Source organism: Gymnodraco acuticeps, unplaced genomic scaffold, assembly GCF_902827175.1.
Source record: "Gymnodraco acuticeps unplaced genomic scaffold, fGymAcu1.1, whole genome shotgun sequence".
NCBI lineage: Eukaryota > Metazoa > Chordata > Actinopteri > Perciformes > Bathydraconidae > Gymnodraco > Gymnodraco acuticeps.
The window spans coordinates 108711-133153 of NW_022989937.1; the positions used below are offsets into that span (position 1 = coordinate 108711).

At 38.9% G+C, this 24443-nt stretch overlaps 1 protein-coding gene across 1 annotated transcript in view; it reads right to left on the reverse strand.

Annotated features, from left to right (window-relative positions):
• sntg2 (syntrophin, gamma 2) overlaps nt 1-24443 on the reverse strand; it is a 134049-nt gene that overhangs the window by 38704 nt on the left and 70902 nt on the right. Inside the window, exons 10-14 of the mRNA XM_034210070.1 lie at nt 16884-17013; nt 14992-15030; nt 14235-14351; nt 6158-6229; nt 3340-3549 (exon numbers count right to left, since the gene is read on the reverse strand). Coding sequence (XP_034065961.1) covers nt 3340-3549; nt 6158-6229; nt 14235-14351; nt 14992-15030; nt 16884-17013 — 568 coding nt within the window. The remainder of the gene's footprint in view (nt 1-3339; nt 3550-6157; nt 6230-14234; nt 14352-14991; nt 15031-16883; nt 17014-24443) is intronic.

Sequence of the window (24443 nt, forward strand, 5' to 3'; positions counted from 1 at the left end):
AAGTGAACCGGATTCCGGAGCTAAGAGGCGGCGCCGCTGCGGTGTGAACAGGAAAAACCGGCACTTTTCAGGCTCCAGCTCCGAGCCGGAGCTGAAAACGCGTTGGTGTGAAAGGGGCATAAATGGTGAGCACATTTCTCATAGTGCTGTGAGAAAAGAGATTTAAAAAAAAAAAAAGGTACAAAACCCAGTGTAACAAACACAAAATCACCAGGTAGTGAATCTTACAAAGGATAAAAGAAATGGTCCAGAATTTCGTCTGTTTCAGTTGAATTTCTCCCTTTCCAATCATGAATACGACAAAATAATATGTTTTGTGCCAAAACCCACCTTCAACTGTCTCCAATAAATACCTAAATCACCCGGTGCCTAAGGCTGCCTTCAAAATAAAAGCATGAACAACTACTTAAAGTACCTCAAATAATGGAAAATACCAAGTGACTATATATTTTAATATAATTATTTAATTGTTACTATTAAATGTTACAAAATTATAAATAGCCCCAACACCAAGAAAAATAAGGCCAGGACTATGATATTTTCCTTAGAGTTCAAGCCTTTTGATGGACAATTAGAGAACTGCTTAACAATGCACTCTCCACATGAGATGATAACCTTTACACTTTAAACATATTTTTGTAAGAGGCAATTTAATGGCTCATTGATGTGAGGACTAATTATTTAGGTTAAATACATTGAAAGTAACAAAACCTTTATGGAAAACAGCGCTGCCTAGCTTTCAATTTTAAATTCAATCTATTTCTTAATAAGAAATTGAAAGCACAAAGAATCGATGGATATAAAGACTTTGCTTCACATGCAATCACCTCTCCCTGATGAAGCGTTACATTTGTATGAAGCGGCAGTAGTGATTAGAGTTATAGGATTAGAATGATTTCTTTAAAAAAATAAATAACAATTAGTTAACTAGAATGTAAGCAACACTATTATTCAGAAGAAATCTTAAGCAACGATAAATACAAGGCAATGAGCAACATAATTATTTTCTTTAATATCCAATCTGCTTCTTTTTCTTCTGAAACCAGAGCCTAGTCTGCTCTGATTGGCTAGCTGGCCGGCTCTGAAAAAACTTCTTCCCACCCCTTTTCTGATGTGTAATTAGGTAGATCATTTGTTTATATATCATTTGTAAGTCAATAATATTGTTGTTTATCAATCTGATACCGCTTAAGTTTGTACAGTATCATAATTTTCATGTTTCATTTAATTTAAATTTTATTATTATTTTTTATATTATTGTTTTACAAGTTTGAAAAAGTCAAATCAAATCAAAATTAGTCAACCACTTAAAGATGTGTCAGAAATGTCCTGCCCCTTTACCTATCATGTAAAATGTGCTGGAGTGCTAGTCAACAGAATTGCAACGTTTATATTTTAGCCTTTTACATGCATAAAACCTTTTTAACACACTACAGGAAAGGGAACAATGCGAAAAAGCATAATAGGGCCTCTTAAAATAAAAAAACTGCAGTATTTCTTCCACCTTTTAGAAAAAACAAACCGCAGTTGTGGTAAAAATAATGTAAAATAACCTCTGTTTTTACATCAAAAACCAGGGTTCGAGTTATGTGGGAGCCAATGGGAGCTGAGCTCCCATAAGGAGGGGTCTGAGCTCCCACGGACGCAGTGAAATCATACATCTGTGGGGGTCGCTAATACATTACCAACAACCATTATTTTTAATCACAAATAATGCATGTGTCAATGTAATGAGTTTTATTTACGTTAACGAGGTAAATAGGCTAAAAGAAAAACATGTTTTCCAAAAGAACAACACATCTCTTGAATAACAATATGCCTGCACTGCACCTCCAAGATACGCAATACATTATTGCACAATCTATGCCTGTGAGCGTGCTGCGCGAGCCGAGATGATGTGTGTGTGCGTAGTTGAACCTTTTCATATTTAAGTTTGTAGCAAGTTTGGCTGCTGGCAGGCCCGGACTGGCCATCGGTTTGCCTCACACAGGGTGACTGTCTGTCTATGATGTGGCATCTGTTTCATATGGGTGTTTCCATATATCTAGTCTCTTTATTTTCCCCTCAAAATACACCAGATTGATGCATTTAACTCCAAAATAAAAAAAATATCTTACCGGGGGGTCCATACCCTCCTAGAGGATTTGAGGTCCACCCCCAAAATATGTTCACATGGATAGGTTCCGAAATACATTTGCACATTTTTTAAGATAGTGTTAGTTTCAAAGACCCCCATAGAGCTCAGTTTATAACTCGAACCCTGTCGAAAACATATCTCTACTCTCAATGTCACACAGTCTTTATACAGTAAATGCTCTGGTAGGGGGGCCATCTGTCTAAAACACATTCATTGTTACACAAAAAAAGGTTTCTGCCGTTATCTCAGCCGATATTTTAGTATTCGGCCCTCACCCACTTTCTATATAAAGTTTAGCCTCAAACTCTCAGGGATAACATATGCCCTCACTGCTCACCACAATTGGAACGGTAATACAGCTTAATATACATTTCAAAAATATTTCATTGTTGAAAAATAAAGAACAAGCTGAACAGCGGCCTTATTTTAGGCAACTAACCAAAAACATGTCCAAAAAACATTTAATTCCAGACGAGTAAACCGAAAGTAGTTATGCTAACTCATTTCCAGGTTTAGCACTCATTCATGCAGCACTCTATTGAGTATTCCACAGTTTGCCTTATTTGAAGCAAATGTACCCTTTTTCTTTTGTTTATTTGGACACCAAGGTAATGGTGTTATATCTGTTTAACAGATGTATCTGTTTTGATCAGTTTAATATCGAATGTGTCCTCTATAGATGACAACCGGAAAAATATAAAGGGCTTGCTCCGTTGACTCCAAATGATCAGGTGTTGCAGCCCCTCTAGGAAGGGTTGCAGTAGCTCAGTCCTAACTGACTTGGCTTGGGAACCAAAGGGTAGCTGGCTCAAGTCCCCAGCCGACCAAGCATGGACGGATAGGTTAAGAGGTACCAGTGCCCTTGTGTGCAGTGTGTGTGACGAATAAAAAATTATTTTAAATCCTCCATTTCCATTTCCCCATTCCATAATAAAATTGCTGTCTGGCTTTATTCACTTAAACATCACATCTCTGCTCATTTAAGACACACATTGGGGAGATCTGCAATCTATTGTGTACAGTTTTTTTTTGTAATTTGTACCATACAAAGGCACACCAATCCAACAAACTTCAAATGTGGAAAGGTGCAGAAGATTTATTGATTGGAGAACTAGTTTCATTTGAGTAAAATTCAACAAATGTAAGAAAGAAAAAAAAACAGGTCAACAAAAAGATTTGACATGTAATATGGAAATACTCACTCGTATTCTCTGCACCTCCAAGAAGACAGCTCTTTGGAAGGACTTCTCCCAGATAGCCAGGTCCGAGGCCAGCTCCACCCTGAAGGTATGGCTCTGTCCGTGGCCGACCAGAATGCTAAAGCACAGAGACTCTCCGTCCTGCTGCTCCGGGGAGTGCTCCAGCCCCAGGTAGAGCCTCGCCTGGAGCCAGCAGTCCTCGGCCATCCACAGCTACAACACAACATTTTAATAATTACATGTTGGGGCAACAATTTTGCGTACTTGTGGTAGGGTGAAGATTAATTTCCTTCCTTCTCTGAATAATAAATTGTACTGATTTATGTTTTTATGATCATATCTTGGTTGGTAGATCATGAGTGGTGCAGGAATAAGTCCCAAAACCCAGAAATAAGTTAGTATTTTACGTTCCCTCAAAGTCAATGTTTCTTGGAACGTGTTTTGGTTAGATGACTGAAACAAGTTTTGTTCTCCCAACTGTTGAATGTGACAAAGCTTCTATGTGTGTTGAAAACAATTATTGTAAAAACAAGGGCTCAATTTCACTACCAAAGGTCATTACTATGAAGGTAGATATGGTGTGAGAGCTTGTAAAACCTGATGTGAGCACATGCAGAAAAAAAAATCGGAGCTTCTGTGCATGCACACAATTACATAAAATATTCACGTATCTGTGAACCAAATTTGAAGTCACAAAGAAAAAATGAACTTAGTGATGAAATGTTCACTTGCAGAAAAAAATATATTTTTAAAATATATTTTCCATTACAACTGCAACTTGGTTATTACAACCTCTCAAATCAGTCATTACAACTTCACGAATCTGCTCTGTGGCAGTATAAATCGACGAATCTGCGGCCTTGGCTTTTGCTACACTTCTTGCGATGAATGTGTCGCTAAAGTAATTTTCACCTGTAGATGTGGGGGGAGGGCGGGGGGTTGGAGCGAAGGGGGGAGCTATCAGAACGACGATGCGCAAGCTCGGGTCAGTCACACACAAGTGACTACTGTTGCCCCTTTCACACGCAGCTCCAGTTCTAGCTCCGTGCTTCGCTCACAACAACAACAATGGGGGACTGCGTCGGGTCGATGATCGTGTTACTTTGAATCATACGAAGCCAGATTAAATTAAATAACTACTTCTCCAACCTTATACTTTTCTCCAGAGTGCCGTGGTTCATTGTTTATTAATGTGTATGTAGCGGCCGCTGTAAAGTATTCACTGTGTGACTGTCACACAAGCAGCTGATACATATCCCCAATTCCCCTTAAGTGAATGTGTTTCAGTCTGAATTGACGCTGTTTGGCATCATAACACTGTTATGAAAGTTTCTCTGGTATAAAATGGGTGATGTTAGCATAGCAGCCAAAGCTACACTGACTATATTGACTAGGCTACTTGTTGCTTGTTGCTTTAACTTGTGGCATAGGCCTAAGCCGTTTTCTACAGGCACATTTTACCGGCGTATTTTTCATTATGATTCTACTTGTTGTGATAGTCGGACGTGACAACCTGTGCAGCCCGTATTGATTCCATCTGATAGCTACTATAATACAAAACATCTGCCCCCTCCACAATGATCAATGACAGCGAACGGATGGTCAAAGTAAGGTACAAATAAACAGAATCACACAAAGCCTGGTTACTGTTTAGTGTTGCCTGACTTTATAAAGTGTGTGGTTGCGTTCTAGTCACTTTGCTCAGCGCTTCTGCTTGTTTCAACTTTTATTTGCCATACTCTCCATAAACTGTTCAGGTTAATCTTGCCCCCCTCCGACGTAAGTGTGACGTATGCGGTTCTTGCCTCTAGACCGACAATTTTTTCGAGCTTGGTAAGAACCGGATTTCGGGGAAAAGAGCCGGCTCCGTTGCGGCGTGAACAGGAAAAACCGGTGCTTATCAGGCACAAGCTCCGAACCGGCCCTGGAACCGCGTTGGTGTGAAAGGGGCAACATGCAGGTCCCGGTTCGACCTGGCATGGTTGTGTGACTGACCCGAGCTTGCGCCTCCTCGTTCTGAGAGCTCCACCCCTTCAGAGTTAGCATTTTACCACTACTGGTTCCCTTGTCTCAGAGTCAATGGGATTTCTCCATAGGAATTTGGAAAATAGCTCAAAATAAGGTCTGTGTTTGACACAAATTGAAGAGACGGATCCGTTTTGTTCTACGACATTAAATACATCAGCAGTGACCCCACTGGTGATTTTTGAAATGTCTGAAAAACGATGGTTGTTACCAAGTGGCTGAATAGGACTACAGAAGTTGTCGAGGCCATTGTACGTCATTACGCCGAACACGTAAACACTCCCGCTAAGTTTGTTTGTCCTGTTCTTCTTGAAAGCAAGTACCTGCGCTCTTGAAAACTGTTAAAACAAACGCTTCAACTTGTACAATTTAGAATCTGTATTTTTTAATATCGATCTTAAGTTGGCGTGACGGTGAAGTCGTGCGACCCTGCTGTAGTTCGTTTATAGCATAACGTTAGCATTTTGCTTCTTGCGATTAGATTTATGATACAAAAATTATGAAAGTAGGGTAGACATGTGGATATTATCCGGCTGAACAAAACGTGCATTTATCAAACAGGTTCGTTTTCCACAGACCTTATTTCGAGCTATTTTCCAAAATCCTATGGAGAAATCCCATTGCTTTTTTGTCGAGGGAGCCCATGCGCAGCTTACTTCCGGGTAACTACGTCATCCCTGCACCACTCTATAGAGAGCCCTGTTTAATAGGCCTCCTTAAAAAACATTTAATCTGATATAAAAGACAAAAATCAGCCATCTATACTTAGGTGAAAGCTGAAGTGCTCTTTACATACCTTGTGAACCTTGAAAAGAACCTCATAGAGGTTATATGTCGTTTCAGCTTGTCCCCAGTCAGCAGCACTGATCTGAGAAATGAACATCAAGGAAAGTAAGATGAAGAGGTGGCATATCAAAACAAGCCTCTTTGCACTTGCTAGCAGCACCTCCTTATCCAAAAACTGAATTTGAAATGAAGGTAGCTCAGATGTGTGAATGGGTGGATGACTGCCAGTGAGCAGAGTGGATTCATCCTGTTGTACCTGCTGCACAGGTAGAACATTTACATCAAGAAAATAACAATTGCATTATCCACAAATATCTTCAAACTTCAACTCATCAATAATTCTGAGGTACACACCAATCCAATCAAAAAATTAAGGATATCGTGCATATTTTTAGTTGCAAGGAGCCAAAATATTATGGTCCGTCTAGCAATCAATTACGCAATGTCATTGGAGATCGCTGATCAACGTTTATATAGTGAAATCAAAATCAATACGGGATAAATGTCCTCTCATTCTGATGTTGAACAAGTGGCAGGCAGTAGGCTTAAACTGGGGTTTCTTTGGCTTGTGAGTGTTACATATTTGTATTCGACGCCTACATTTATTACCTTGAATTTCAACTGTTTACTGTGATGATGGACGTTAACCTCATTAGCATCATCATTTAGCTGAGAGGAAGTCCAACAGACGAACGGGTATTGACCGACTGGGGTCCATTGTTTATGCTTTTCGTCCTCTCTGTGGATGGCTTCATATCTCTTCTACTTTCCTTGTTTATCAAAGTAAGGAAGTAATTAAAAACATAATTCTGGACATTTGTTATTGTTAAACATGCAATACACTCCACACCAGCTTTTAGAAATCCTAAAACAATTATTTTGCCGCTTGGCGCAGATTCTTTTTTTCGTTTTACCGGAAAGTGGCAAGTCATGGGCAGTTAGGGTTAAGGTTACATGACTGACATTGTAACACAGAAAAGGAAATCGGTTGATAGTGTGTGGTTACCATTGGCCTTTATAAAATACAAAAAATACTATCAAATTGACCTTTTAATATCTTGTGGCAACTTTCCAAATCTAAATCTAAACCATCATCCTGCCTTTCCACATATTGCAGGGTGAGCATAACCATTTCCATGTATTAACCTTTTAGTAATTGTTTGGAAACTTACATAAAAGTTATGTATGTTTTACAGGGTGATTATTTATTTCACAGTACCCTTTTCACAGACCTGGATGAGATAATCATGTTGTGGTATGAAGGACTTATTAGTAACGGGCTATGAATATCTCTCGGTTAGAATGAATATAAAATGAAGGCTAAAAGTTTGCATTTAGGACTTGGCATGCTCGCTAACTGAGAGAGACCGACAAGAGGCTACTCAGTGGATTATTACCTCCGGGCGTGTTCCATAAAAGCACATGCACTAATGCTATCATTGCAACATATTCAGGTCCTCTCTCCTGCTTGGATATTGGTTACTGCCATATTTCAAACAAAAGCCGGGGGACAGGTCTGGCATTTCACAAGCCACCAGCTGCATAATGCTTTCAGTCCATGGAAACATAATTCTAACAACGCTAAAATACAACCATTATGTTTATTGCATTCCGTTTTGTATTTGGCTGATGACCCCTCTCACTTACACCTTGTCAACAGGATTTGTTTGTCCTGTTTGAGTGGTCTGTGTCGAGTTAAACAATGCTTTTCATTTTTGGCAACTGCTCTGCATTCTGATATACTTTAACGCTGCTCACACCTGCTCACATCAGACTATGTTCTGTTTTGTTAAAGCTTTCAGAAACGTTTATTGCCTGTGGAATGTTCAGCTGAAAACAAGAGACATTTCGGGCCAAACAACACTTCTTCATCATATATATATATATATATATATATATATATATATATATAGTCCATCAGGGCTAGTCCTCAAAGCTAACAAGTGGACTTTACAATGGACTATAGTTTTCTTTTAAATATTTACTTATTCTTCTATCAACTGTTTGAGGCTCATTTAAAGTTCTGTTGCTTTGTTGGAATTAAAGAGGCCAAATTATGCTACTTTTCAGGTTCATATTAGAATGTTGTGCTTTACCCTTTCCTGGAGTGTGTTATATAGGTGTCTGTGCATGTAAATGGTCTGCAAAGGATAGAATACCCGGGTTCCCTCCAGATGGAGTTTCTCTCACCCCCCTGCCTGAAAAGCCTCCATTGAACTCCTTTGTTTACTTCTGCGACAGTGACATCACTATGTCACTGTATCACACGCTCAAACACATTGTCAAGGCTAAGGGGCGGGACATCTCTAAGCAGGTTGACCAATCACAGCAGAGACGGCCAGCTATCCAATCAGAGCAGACTGGGCTCTGGTTTCAGACAGAGGGTGAAAAGAGGTGCTGCAGAACAGGCAGTATGAGAAGAGTAAAGAGCTTTTGGAACATTAAAGCATGGAGACATGTCCCAGAAGAGACACTAAATACAAAGATGAATGTAAGAGCATGACATGTCCTCTTTAATTCCAACAAAAGTTGGAAGCTTTTTGTAGAGAACCGAGAAAAGTCTCTTGCTATCAATGTCCACCATTGATAGCTTTTTCTTTGCTGTGTCATGACCCAGAGCAAAAGGCAGCCCACCTCCACAACTGGAGAATACATAATTTAAGATGCAATGCATTCGGTCCACAGCGGGCACATGATCCATGTTCACCTACGTTATTCCATAGAAAACACCACAGCATTTCACTAAACTCCACAGCATTTCACTAAACACCACAGCATTTCACTAAACTCCACAGCATTTCACTAAACTCCACAGCATTTCACTAAACACCACAGCATTTCACTAAACTCCACAGCATTTCACTAAACACCACAGCATTTCACTAAACACCACAGCATTTCACTAAACACCACAGCATTTCACTAAACTCCACAGCATTTCACTAAACACCACAGCATTTCACTAAACTCCACAGCATTTCACTAAACTCCACAGCATTTCACTAAACACCACAGCATTTCACTAAACTCCACAGCATTTCACTAAACTCCACAGCATTTCACTAAACTCCACAGCATTTCACTAAACTCCACAGCATTTCACTAAACTCCACAGCATTTCACTAAACTCCACAGCATTTCACTAAACTCCACAGCATTTCACTAAACACTACAGCATTTTCAGAAAACAACTGCTGAAATATATATAAGAAAACTCAAGATATAAGATATTTAAAAAAATGTAAATGCTACACTGAAGTTTAGGTGTCACTGCCAGCGGGTCTGCATTACAGCGTTACATTTTAAATTAATTCAGGTAGAATTATTATGTCTTTCAACCCAAAAAGGATTTAATTAAAGTTTGTGTCAGTGAAAAATACTAAGTATCTCATTGTTAAAAACCTGCATGCTTAAAGGCTTTTCCACCTCTGGCAAGAGCCCCAATTGTGAGGTCGTCTCTGAAAACACTTTGAATCCAAACTAGTCAAATCTAAAAGGAATGCATACTGAAAATATAATATTGTCCATCATCGGCTAGAGTTAAAGAATATAAGTAGTGCCATCGGCATGCAAATTCATTAATACAATAACTCTTTAAATGTTGTATACATGTGTCACATGTGTAACCACATTTAATAATTAAGGCTGTGACATCCTAGAGGGCATTCATTACTGTGACTTAGGGGTGTAACGGTATCCGTATTCGTCCCGTACCGTTACGGTTCGGACGTCACGGTTCGGCACATGCAGTCACACGACGAATAGGGCTTTTTTTTTACGAGTGGGAAAAAAGTCTGTCATTCAGGGCAGTATCCATTACACTATATATAATCCAGGGGGCGGTATTGCGCCTAAAAGCTGTTTTCCAGCCGCCCTTAAACAACAAATGAAGAACAAGAAGAAACACAACAACAAAACGAACAAAATACAAGAAGAAGAAAAGTTAGTATGGCGATTTCAGATAACACACAGGAGCTAGAACCAAGCCCCCAGGAAGTGCGCCGGACTCAGATGAAAATATTCGTGCTGGCCAAACGGCGGTACTACACTTCCGTTTGGTTGCCAGGCCCGGAAACACTTTTTCCCATTGACTTACATGGGGAAAGAGTGGTCTGTAACTCGTTGGATAATTTTTTTTAAACTAAATAAACTACCCAGTATGAACACTTGTATAGCCCTTATTAAAAACATTCATTCCTCAAGTTGTAAAAATGTGCTAATAACGTTATTCTGAGAGTTATTTCCCTCTGCATTATGAACGCGCATCTAACCCACGGGACCGCGCCGCCCGGCACGTTCATGTTACGTGTCCCGACCAATCAGAGCGCACTGTGCTCACAGGGAGGGTGGGGCTGGAGCTATTGGAGCTACAACGAGCCGTTAAAGGCAGAGAGTGAAATTCAGTGAATACACGTAGTTTACAGAGATGCTGTATGAGAAACCAATGTGAGTTGCGTTTCTCTTTACCCATAGCTGCACAATAAGAACGGATCCATATCGTCTTACTGCCATCCCACGGAGCTGTAATAATGGATATATTGCACATGTTTGCTGTAATTCATTATCATACTACATGGGCTGTATGATTAAATCTTGTACCGTAAATGTTGTATTAAATAAAGTTAATATTACCGACATTATTAACGTCCCTGTAGCTTCGTATTGCACTAAGAAGCTTATTGCACTGTATATAAATATATATATAGGCTATAGGCTACAGTGCAATAATTATTTCATGCTAAATGAAGCTCTGTTGGATATCACTAGATCCTGTTACAGCGTAATATAAGTACATAACGATTGATGTGTACATTAGCATCATTACTAGCTAGCCGCTAGCTGCTAACTGCCGCCTCGTTCATCTCAAATCCATGACAACAACAACCCATTACCATGCTGTCATGAACGCGCGGTGCTGTTACGTGTACGCAAATTGACGTGCTTGATGTGAACGAGCATTTTGGTTAAAGTTGCGCATGCTCTATGAGTGCACATACGGGTACTTCTCAGGCATGCTGGGTAATCTGTGACGTTTCACTCTCTCAAAAGTTGAGCCATTTTATCATCATGCGCTAATGAGCAGCTCTCATAGGAATGAATGAGGCCCCGCCTCCCACGCTGTATCCAGTTCTTATTATACATCCATGGCTAGAACCCACCTGCTTCTTTTAAATCAGCTGTGTGGGAACATTTCGGGTTCCCTGTGGACTACAATAACAATGAGGTGTGCGAGTGGTGACGAGGACAGTGTGTCGGCGTTGTTCGATAGCGGTGCGGTATGCTAATGGTAACACACGCCAAACATGCTAAATCATATCAGAAGGCATCACCCAGATTTGCCAATCACCGGAGCCCGGGAAAAGACAACAGCAGTTCAACAGCTGATCCCCGCTGTTTTACGGCCCGTCCACACAGCGGCGTGCGTTGAAGCTTCCAACGCTTCTGCCCATTTACTTTGAATGGGGTGACGTCACTTTTAGCCGAACTGCATTTTGGGAAGCGACGTGGAGCGTTGCTGGCGTCAAAAGTTGAGCAATGTTCAACTTTTGACGCCTCAACGGAGGTGTCAGCCAATGAAATCCCGTTTATGCAAATCTGCCAGTACAAGCGCTAGCCAATCAAACCGCGTGTATGCTCGGAGAGACTACGCAGGTCATTTCCTCATATTCAAAAAAATGGAGGGAAAATTCATTATAGCGGTAGTGAATCACCCGGTGCTGTATGATCAGTCTCTGTTGATCTACCGGGATACAAACCGGAGGAGCGAGGCATGGAGGGAGGTGGCAGAGACAGTGGATGAATCTGGTAGGTTTTCGCCTGTTTGGGGATTTTATATCCAGTTTACTTCGTTTTAACATTGCTATTGCTTTGTATGTCGGGGGCGGGAGATTCATGTGATTGGTTGTAGGTTGCGTTGCTTGCAAAAAATCCCCAAGCTTCAGATACGCCCACCTCCAAGCGTCAACGCACGCTGCTGTGTGGACGCTCCGTTAGAAGCCAAGAGACGTGAGAGCCGAGAGACCAAAATAAATAACGGAAGCTTTTGGCATATGTTTTTCAACGACTATGCGCTCTTCAAACACTTTCTTATTATTTATGATGTAATATTTTCAAGACATTCTTTTTAGTTTTACAGCTTGATGAAACCTTTTTGTTTGACATCAGCCATTATAGATAATATGGCCATCTGAGTGTGGTACTGTTTGTGGTTTGTTTTTAACTGTTTAATACAGTTAATTATTCAAAATGTCAGAGTTCCTTATTTTTAAACTGAAACTTGCACTACTGTTCAAACATAAATAACAACAAACCTGGAATTATGCATTTGGGACTTTTTTTTTCTTTTTCCTGTTGTACCGAACCCGTACCGAACCGTGACCCCCAAACCGAGGTACGAAGCGAACCGTGACTTCTGTGAACCGTTACACCCCTACTGTGACTGTTGCTGTTTTGATAATGCGCTGCATCTTACACTGTGCAATACTCTGGCGTGCTCTGGCATTAATACTGTAGTTATTCATTTATACTGTTCATTTCAACCTACATTCTTATTAACACTGTAGTTATTTATTTACTGTGCATTTAAACTTGCGTTTGTATTCATATTATAGTTATCAATTTATATTAAACATGTCAAACTTATATATATGTATTATTATAACGGTTCTAGTTTTTTCATGCAACTCATTTAATCATGAATCCCATTTTTTCAGCATTTTTTATTACAATATAAATACAAGTATTATTATTATGTAATATGTATATATATATATATATGTATATATATATATATATATATATTTATTTAAGATATTTTTCTATTTTAACATATTTGTATCATTGTAGTTTAGTATATTTTTACCTTTTTATATTTGTATTTGTATCTGTTTGTTATTTTTAACATAACCCAATTTCCCCCGGGTATCAATAAATTATTCCTGATCTTGCACCTACTGCACTGCATCAGCATTGTCGCAGTGGGATACACTGTTTTAAATGTCAGCAAGGACAAAATGCATATGCAACAAAAAGTGTGATTGGCTGAAACAGTGAGTAACATCAGGCTGTGATAAAACGATCATTAGCCAATTATACTAGAGCTGTATGGTGTCACAACAACAATGGCAGTACAGACAGTCTAACCAAACAAAGGTCTGCTATTATTATGAAGATGTGATTATGATACCTTCAACCTGAAAAGAGTGAATAGAGTTTAGCTGGAAGTATAAACCTGCAATCTATTAGGGGTTTTCCAATAGTATCAAACATCTGAATTCATCACCAGTAACTGCACGCCTGTCTTCTCTTGTGCAATAAACTGAAACATACTGTATATTACAGATGCTGCACACTTGCTTCAAACACATAGACCATGCAGCACAGTGGGGAACCATCACAGATCAGTGAGCAGCAGCATGAAATCTGACTTATTTCAAAAACAATTTCAAAAAGGCATGAACACAATCTCATAGATGAGAGTATACTACATATGTCACTTCCCTGTGGTCAGAACAAGTCAAAGAATATATTGAAAAAGCCATGAATACAATCGAATATTAGCAAGAGGGTAACAGTAAACTAGCTAATATCTGTAACCAGATGGATAAACAATGGCTTCTAAAATTGGCCAACAGCTAGAAAGCACTAGCTGCAGCAAGCTGGCTTTTGTTGATGAGCAACATAACTATGTTCCTGATTGGCCACACGATTTGAGCCACTAATGGCTAATTAGCTATTTGTTATTCATATTTTATGCTAGTAAATTGGAAAAGACATCGGAATTCTGCATTTACCACCAGTCAAATGAGTGGGGCTGCTTTTATCCAAAAAAAGGGCAGGTCATGATGAAATGGCAGAGTACATTACATTACTTATCCAAAGTGACTTACAATAAGTACCTAAAAAGTGCCCAGATATGTTTTTCTCATCCATGCTAAGCTAAGTAAACAGTTTTGATCATGCTGTTTGAGTGTTTTTGTGTGTGATAGGCTTCATGTGTGGAGAAAACATTTCAAATGAGCTTATTATCAGATCTGAATGAGAAATTAAAAGTGTAAAATACTGGAAAATGACAGTAGAGTAGTTACCGGGGGGCTTCTGAAGATGTAAAAATATGGTCCTCTCAGTGCCAGGAACTTGAAAGCTGAGGTTCTACCAGCGGCGCTACCCTCAGGGCTTTCACACGCCCAGCCCATGTGAACAACCTGCAAAGGATGACATTTGCATGTTTCGAATTGTATTTAAAGAAAAATACATACACAACAGGTATTTTCTTGCTCAATCAACGAACCAGGATAACAGTGTGTGTACAGTCAGAGATGTTGAGTTAAAGAACTACTGTACAGTGCAGTGGTGCTGCAGTCCCAGCTGTTTGCAAAAGCTTACCCTTTTTTCTACCTCAGATTGAATTGGGGAGGTTTGTATCTGTATATTTACTGAATGCACTGCACTGCTTCATTGGCTACACTTTCTAGATCTTGTGATGTATAATGCACATTCTCTTCCTGTCTCCTTCACTCCCATCTGAACGGTAAATAGGAGTTTCAAAATGTTTCCAAAGTGCTTCTCGGCTTGTTGATGAAACCGGAGCTGGAGCGCTTAGATTGTACACAGATTAAGTGATTCTTTACACCTGTTTAACATTTCCTCTATAAGATGTCGTGGCTGTGAGGGATGTCCATTACACTTTTAAGTAAAGGTTTATTCTGGGCTCTCACAGCCTTTTCTGTCTGTATCTGTAAAGGCACTATCAAATAATAGTATACTTAGTTGTAACTGCTATCATATATAATGTGACTTTTGTAATGAAATACAGTATGGTTTCCAGAAGATACGTCAGCATACCTGATCATCTGAAGAGCAGTATTTGTTGATAATCTTTATCTGTGAGATAAAAAAAAAGACAGTTAGAAGAAGCTGTTATATATATTATTACAAAAGTTATCCTCACCCCAAAAAACACCTTAAAATAGTATTGTTGAGAAAGCCTTGAAATAGTCATATCACATATTGTCCACCCCTATTATATATTTTTGCTGCTGCTTGACAAAACCTGATATTTTAGGAAACTGTTTTGAATTGTTCTGCCAAAAATAGTGCATATTCATGTTTTTTCAGTATTTTCAAATGTACAACTTGAGGTCTAAGAAGACAAATAACTGAATTTGTATATAGATGTGTTATTACCAAATTCAAGTATTTCTGGACTTATTGGATCATATTGCACATTTCTGCACTGAACTTTTTATCATAAAAAAACTATTACATTTAAATACAAATATATATTGGATCAGTATTTTCTAAAGTAGTTTCTTCACATTTGTATCATCATATAATAATTATTGTTTCTATTTAACACATTTCATATTTTTCTTATTCTTTCTATTCAATAATACTAGTGATTTGAGTTCATATTATGCACCAATTCACCAAAAGCATATTCCTTCTATATGAAGTCTTACTTGGCATTGAACTGGATTCAAGTTACTTGAGAAGACAGAAAAAAAAACTTGAACACATCTACTATTAATTGAATGAAATGAAATGTGATAATTCCATTATCAAATAAGACAATTATTATTTGACGACATTACCTTGGAGAGGTTCCACATATTATATGTATTCAAAGATGTGTCTGTGTAGACTTCTTGCTCATAATCTAAACCTCACAGTAATTATTGTACACATATTGGCTGGCAAAACGAATAATGTATTTTATTGTTTTGTCTTTTAACCTTTTTTTCATTTGAAGGTTAAAATGTACTAACAAGAGGATGTCACACATGTTTAATGCAATCTGAAAACCACGTTTAGGCTCCAAGAAGGTAACGTTAGGAGTCTCTGAAACGTTGACTTCTTACTATGTATTTTGATGCTGATCAAAAATGTTGCAAAGCATTTTAATACTGAGGGACCCCTGCTGTGTCAGCATATCCTGCTCAGCATGACGCCTGCTGCTGTCTCGCCTCAGTTACAAAGTGAAGGTAAATTCTCACCTGAAGAACTGTTACCTAATTAGCCACTAACAAGCTGCCGATTATTCTCGTCTCTCTAAAAGAACATCAAACAGCATCGAGCAGTCTTCCAGATGACAGTCCTTCACATTAAAAACACACGTGGGACCCGAGGGTGTCGCCGAGTCTATTTAAAGGTTTAAGGTCATTAAAACAAAAGTTCTGCTCCATCCGAAAGCAGGCGCACAATTACATCCTGATTGGCCATTTAGCAATCACACTCCACGTCCGCAATTAGGTGATGCAGGCAGGAATGAATCACACTTTTTTTTCTTTTAACGGCAGCTGCGCAATCGACATACAGTACGTCTGTGTCCTTGGCGAAAATGCATCACATCACCAGCACGATAATCAAAGTGAAATAGGAGGAAATGAGAGTGCACATAGCGAATGACTACTACAGTCATTAATTAGGTATGAGAAAGGCTCTTTTTGTCAGCAGAAGGGGGGGGGGGGGCCCTGTGACTCAATTAGTGCTTGACGGGAAGGGTCTATTAACACCATGGTGACACTATGTGACGGTTGGAAAACTGTGGGCAAAACATATTTATTACTTTTCTGTGTTTTCTTTATCAACACTGCTTTATTGACTTCACAAGTGGGTAAATACCCCCATGTTAAGATACTAGATGTTCACACAATTGTGAAAATAACAGTTTTCAACTTCGATCAAGACTCACAGAGAGATCCTATAAAGCCTTTAATGGTAAGAGGTGGACTTACATTCTCCTGTGTCAACTCGTTGATATTTGTAGATATTGCTTGGAGCCAGTCGGTGCTTTCTGCTGCAGTGCAACATTGAAGAATATTTGTATTGGCTCCATCCAAGGCAAACACTTCAACACAGTTGGACCTGGAGGAGAATGGAGGTCAGCATTAGATTGTGCAGAAGATTCAAAGACATTGTGCACAAGGTGAATCTCAAACTGCTAGTTACTTCTGTGAAGTCACTTGAAGCCAGGGGGAACTTTCTTCTTCCAAGGGTCATTTCAATTGAATAACATCCTTTAAGGGCCTTGCTAAATTATTGAGCATTTATTTATGAGACACAAAGTCCATAGTCCTGAGTTTTTTACTGTTGAGGACAGCATGTTCTAAAAAGTTTTCACAACAAATAAAAGGGTCATTGTTTTAAAGTGCTCCAACCATGCTATTTTTAGGCATATATAATATGCCTAAAAATAGGTCTCAGATATATACAAATATATAAAAACATATCTATGATGTGTTTTGCTCAAAATACCAAACAGATCATGCATTTTAGAAATCTCTCATACCCCTCTATTCCAGCCCTGTTAGAGAAACGCAGATTCTGGGTCCTTCTGGGAGGCGGACCTAATGCCTGATCAGAATTCTACTAGGTAAAGTTAAATTCTGCTGTGATAAAACGCCATCCTGTTCTAAACCACATCAAGGATTATTTCTGAAACAGTATGGAGCTCAAATGCTTTTTCTCTTGCAGGTTTATCACAAGGTGAGTTCTTTTTTTATTTCCTCCTTTTCAAACACATGTGCTCTCCAGTACAGGTTAGCTTTGAGTGTTAGCGATGCTTGCTAATGTAAACAAAGACCATATTATGTCCGAAACACGTCAGGCATTGTTTCTGATAGCAACTTTCTGTGGGTCCGCCATCCGAAATTACGTCATATCGGCAGCAAATCTGGATCAGCTCGTTGTACCCCCGTTTTTAAAAGATTTGGGTACGGAGGAAAAGAGAGAGGCTTTTATTTTCTGATTCACATACATATTCATGTATACTGTAAAAGACATTAAAAAGTGCATTTTGTATGATAGGTCTCCTTTAAAATTAGATTTGAAGTCCACAACCCTTTGTTTCAAAACGACAACAAAAAAACTGTTAACTGTGTGGGGGAAACTTCTGAAGCAATTGGAAACAGGACTCAGAGAGACACGAGGAGAGCTTGAGTGTTGATGGCAAACACTGGTGGTGTATTTTTGTGTTTTGCAGCACAAATTAGTCTTTTTTTTTTTTTTTTGGGGATTATGTCATGTCCTCGGATAGCTCTGAGGATAAGCGCAGTGTTTTTCTGACACAATTGAATTTCTCAGTAGACAGGGTGTTGATGAGGTCACCCAAAGGGAGATCACACTAATCAGCAAAACATGACTTTTTTGACATTTCCTTTTTAGTGCATTTGCACGCTGCTGACACTTTTAGCCTCAGAGATGCTATTTAAAAAGGAAGCAATTTTATGTTATGGTTATCTAATGGATGTTATATAATGGGATCATTTGCAACATTAGGGGAAATGCTAGGTAGGTAGTGCATGTGAGAAGAGGGGAGTTGTTGTAGATAAACGTGAGGTGAAGGTTATTAAAAAACACAGAGGCAATGGAAGGCATGGGATGTGCAGTATGAAGAAGGAAATCCTCCAAGACAGCTCCTACACACACACACACACACACACACACACACACACACACACACACACACACACACACACACACACACACACACACACACACACACACACACACACACACACACACACACACACACACATTACAAAGTCAGCATTCCTAACAAATCCTCTGGTGAGCAGACGTATACTACGTATTACTGTATCTGAAATAGGCTTGTTAAAATCGTATGTTCCGCTGCCTGTGTACTGACCCAGCGCCACCTCAGGGATGATTTTTACTGGAGTGAAATGTTGTTGTTTTTTACTTGTAAAGGGTGAAAATTATTTGTGTAAGTGTGCCTGACCCAATGTTGCTTAATGCTGTGATTTGTACAACTATAAAGCATCACATATACTTGATCAGAGTTCTTTTTTATAAACTTATGTAAGACAGAATCTACAGCATATCAGTAATATCTCTTTCAACTAAGGCGTTTCATTTTATTATCAAGATTCAACATTAAAAAGGACAGAGCATCAACTGGCAGCATATAATTGCCTGGGAGAAGACATTAATGTATTCACACAGTAGCGGCTGTGAAGATGTCTTGCTCATCATACAGTACAGTAGGTATCACACTAATTAAAGACGGCATGTAATGCTTATTTTCAGGTTCATCATTTGTATTGTGTGTCTCTACTGTGACATGTCTCCATGCTTTAATGTTCAAAAAGCTCTTTATTTCTCTCATACTGCCTGTGCTGCAGCACCTCTTTTCACCCTCTGTCTGAAACCAGAGCCCAGTCTGCTCTGTTATCTGGCCGCCTCCGTTGTAATTGGTCAACCGTTAGAGATGTGTCAGATGTCCCGCCCCTTAGCCAATCAAGTACAATGTGTTGTTTCATATGAAGGTTAATTCCACAGAAAGATGTTAAATGTCATGTGAGAGTGGTGCGGTAATGCTGTTTCTCGAAAAGCATACCCGGAAGTTAGCATCCCAAGGGCTCCCTCAACTAAAAGCAATGGGATTTGTCCATTGGAATTTTGGAGTATAGCAGAAAATAAGATCTGTGTCGAACAAACGTTTATGATACTTACATGTAGGTAATCTTTGCATATATACCACCTTGTGTTTTTGAGGCGTAAATGCAATTGACAGAAGTAAAAATCTAACGTTAGGCTATAAACAAACTACATCACGGTCACATGACTTCACGTCACCACCGCTAAGCTAAAAGGTGGCTGATGTTTTTATGACAAATTGAAGTTTCAGACATTTACCAGTGGAGTGTTTATTGACGGATTTTATGTTGTAGAACAAAACATGAACATTTCTAACCACAGAAATCATTTCAGGCATCATTCAAAACGTTTGTGACTTCTAGAATGGAACGGGAAGTTGTAAAATAGTGAATCATTTCCAGATTTTAGGACTCGTTCCTGCACCCCTCTATAAAGAGTTCTTTTTAAAATACTTTGTCTGGCAAAACATCTATGTTTCTCTTACTGCAGAAATAGAGTGTGCAACTGATGAAATGATATTAGACACAGAATCTACAGTACATCAGTAAGATCCCTTTCAATTAAAGCAAAAACCTTTGAGGGCATGCAGTGATGGGGGAATGTGCACTGAATGAAGAGCTCCAAAGGCAGAGATTAATCAAAGTGACAGACAGCTGGCGGATCACTGTCAGGAGAACACAACCCTGTCAGAAGTAGCTGCTAAAGCCTTTCCACCTTCAGTGAGCAGGACTGAAATCCTCATTGAGAGAAGGGTACAGGGAGCGGGGGATTCTGTCATACATCTGTGCCGCTCCCCAAGGCACTAACTACTGTGCCTCGCCTGCTGACTAGGCAGGAATAAATCCATTCAGACGGACCAGGGACGTATCACCTGGTCAAAATACAGGAGGATACTTAAAGAAAAAAAAAATGTTTTAGTTTTTTAATGGATGGTCGTACTACATTTTGTTATAAAATAATAAAATAAGAGTTTTTGTTTGTTTTATTTGAATGTATCAAAAGTAGAGATAGTCACAACAGCTAATAATTTTAAAGGTCCCATGACATGCTTTTCCGGTTATTACCCATCCCCTTGTGTTATGTAGCTTTTTATTCATGTAAACGGTCTGCAGTCACAAACCCTCAAAGTACACCCTGTAGCGAGTACAACTCTAACACAGAAAATACCTGTCTATGCTGCCCCAGAACGCCTCGTTGGAGATTTCTCTTTTTCCATTGTTTTCTTCTTGGGTATAGTGTCCAAATGGACCAATCCGCGGAGCTGTTACGTTAAGTCCGTGGATTGGTCCAAACTCCCAGCCAGGCTGCAGGTGTGTGTGCTCGGGCTGGTTTCGAGCTGGTTTCGCGCTGGGTTTCGCTGTCTCGCAGACGGCCACTGGGCTCACAGGGGGGGGCAGGAGCTCCAACAAGGCGTTTAGGACAGAGAGTGAATACACATACTATACAGAGATGCTGTATGAGAAAACCATGTGAGTTTAGAACATTGAACAATGTAAATCTATTCTAGTAGACCTCAACAATGGAATTATGATTAGTAGACATGGGACTTTTAACTAAATGAAACTTAAAGGGGCGCTATTCTGCTTTTTGGGGTTCTCCCTTTCCTGTAGTGTGTTCTATAGGTTTTTGTGCATGTAAATGGTCTGCAAAGGCTGAAATCCCGAAGTTCCCAACCAAAGTGCCTGAAACACCTCCATTGGACTCCTTTCTTTACTTCCATAACACAGTGACATCATAATGTAACATTCCTATACATTTTACCGGATATGCTTAGGGACATCTCTGACACATCTCTAAGCGGTTGACCAATCACAACAGATAGGGCCAGCTAACCAATCAGAGCAGAAGAGAAAACAGGTGCTGCAGCACAGGCAGTATGAAAAAAATAAAGAGCTTTTTGAACATTAAAGCATGGAGACATGTCCCAGTAGAGACACTAAATAAATACTAATATGAACCTGAAAATTAGCACAGTATGTTTCTTACATTTTATGTAGAAATTACTACTAAATTGATCTGACTTTACAAAAAAAGTGTATTGCCATATTATCAAGCTTAGTATACTGAAAATGGGTTTGGTTGGAAGTATTTTATTTTTTAAAGAGAGTAAATGCAACAACAAAAATCTGAAATGATATGGGTCTAGTTGGAATTAAACTAGAGTAAACTCTATTCAAAAATATTGAGCTAAAATTATGAATATAATAAAGATGAAATTAATAAAAAATATCTGCATTCAAATAAATTGGTTTAGCACAACTACCTACATAAATAAAATGTGTTAATTCAACATAAATAAATGTTCAGTGTTTCTGGGGAAGAGGTTTTTTGGTTCAGCTGTTATTTATGTTATGAATGGCAATGAGAGGGAACATGTGCCTCACTAAGTGGAAGACATGCCGTCTTCCACTTAGTGAGGCAAGGAAACAGGCAAGCTTTAGGCTATTTAGTTTTCACCACAATTTATGATAAAAAATGTGTGTGCTTTTGATTCCCAATTCATTTGAACTTTAAATCAATGAAACTGATTGTAGTAACACCCAGCTGAAAAAAAACAGACCGCATTATCAAAGCCTGATATTTCCATATCACGACTAGGACGGTATGCAAATTATTGAACACTTTTAGATAATAAACCATTTAATTTCCCTTTCAAATGTATCCGTTTGTACAGCTTAAACAAAAGGCTGAGAACGTCTCACTGTCAGACCGAGGAGTCTGGTCTGACATATCGGTCTTGCCAGGAGAATCTGTGCACGGAAAGGAAAGGAGGTCTGCTCTCTGATTTTTCTCTGTCAGCCTTCCACGTGGTCTTGTTTCAAGAACATGAACAAAGGAACAAGTTCCACCTCATGGAATGCATTTAAATTGGGTAAAAGAGAGAAAAACTTTGGGAAAACTATTTGTCATGCCATCTGGGAGCATCTGTACCAGCCAGGATCACTTAAAGGGTGTATAATCTATCAGACACTAACAACACAGTCTGAGGTCATTAGATGAGTCAACAATTCTTCCCAACAACACTAATGGTAGCTCCTCATGATTATATATTACGAAGCACAACTTCAACAAGGAATGATTTGTGGCTTTAAGTTACTTTATGTAAACTTGAACATGCAGCTGCTTGCAAATGTGTCTGTAAACCAAAATTAGAAATGTTGGGTAAATGAACTGCCCTGCAATAATACCATCAACGTTTTGTTAACTCATATGGAAAAAACAATGTACAATAGGACTACAAATAAAACGTATGGAAGATTCTAATACGGTATATAAAGACACCCCAAGTTCAAAGTCAGTAGAGAGAAAATGTAGTTGCGAGATATTGCAGTGAACACATTCGGGAGAATTGTCAAGTTTAAGGTATATAAACTCCCCAAGTCTTAGTTGTAGTTTATAGCTGCATTGTCATATATTTCACATTGCTATTTATTTCACATTATTATGTGTATGTCATAGAAAAAGATGATAACAGTACTCAATTAAACTCATAAAGGATGGTTATTAATGAGCTAACATAGTGATGCTTTGTCTCAAATACCATAATACGTATACGTACATTTGCTATTTCTTTGTGCATAAAGTGTATCAATAGGAAGGAAAGCAAAATGAACTTTGAGTACCAGATGGTGCACTCATAATGGTTCAAAAGTTAAGTGTGGAACGCTGGACACTTCTCACAATGAATGGTCACCATATTGGCTACGAATCTAGCAGCGTGTGTGGTTGCTCTGAAACACAGCAATATACAAATGTAAGTTCTACTTAAGGTTTTTTATTTTAAGTGACATTTTTAATCTGGTGTTAAAAAGAAGCCACAGGTATTTTTTTAGGGTAAATTGAGCAGTGTAAGGATTTGGTACCACAAACGATTGTTGCTAACTAGTTAGCTAATTAGCTACTGGTTGGTGCTAGCTAGCTAACAGCAGCGATAGTCAATTCCAGTTAGGGCACAGCAGTTTGTGCAATTTGAGACAGAATTACATGGTTGAAATTCATACACTAAATTATGAACTTAGAAAATGAACTAAGGGAAGTATCCTGATTGAGACACTATATTAGGCCCAATTCCAAACCACACCCGACCCACTCCCCCTCAGTGATGGATTGAACTCCGTCTGTTGTCTCACTCGCAGCTGAACGAGGCTCCCTTCTTCCAGGTGGAGGGTGTAAAAACAGCAGCAAGCTTTGGGACGAACTCCCCTCTCTCTGGCAGAAACAGGAAATGCCGTACATTTTCGTAACAACAGTTTCAAATCAGCAGCTCTTGGATTAAAAAAATAATAATAATAAAACTCAAAATCTTTAATGGTGTTTATTTTTGTAAACCACTTTTTGTTTTAAAATCTCATGTTTATAAGCTGCTTGGTTTTTGCAACAGTCCCTGAAAATATAAACATCCGTATAATACAATTCACACAATTAACGTTTTCTAGACTAAACACGGGTATATGATCCAAAAACAATACGAGGTAACATGAAGTTGTTAACATCTGTATGACGATATTAAATGCCTATCTTGTTGTGCAGCTTATCAGTGAATGTTTGCAGGAACTGTTTGTAAACAGCGTTTCCTGGCGAACACACACAGCATTGAGTCTGGTCAGGTAGAGCAGCAGGTGAAGTCAGGACCGATGCAGACTCGCTGTTTGAGGGCTTGATAACACAACACCCCTCCACACTCGTTGGTTTTGGAACAGCACTTAATGTTCGATCCCGTTTGAATTGTGCCACGAATTACACATATGATGTTTGTCAATCTTAAAAAATAATTTCCATGTCAAAAAAGTCACAGTTTGTTAAGATAAACTGTTAAGATAGTGAATAGTGAAATATAAGACTATGAAAAATATGCAACTAGAAAGACTACAAATCCCAGAGTGAATTTAGCTAGC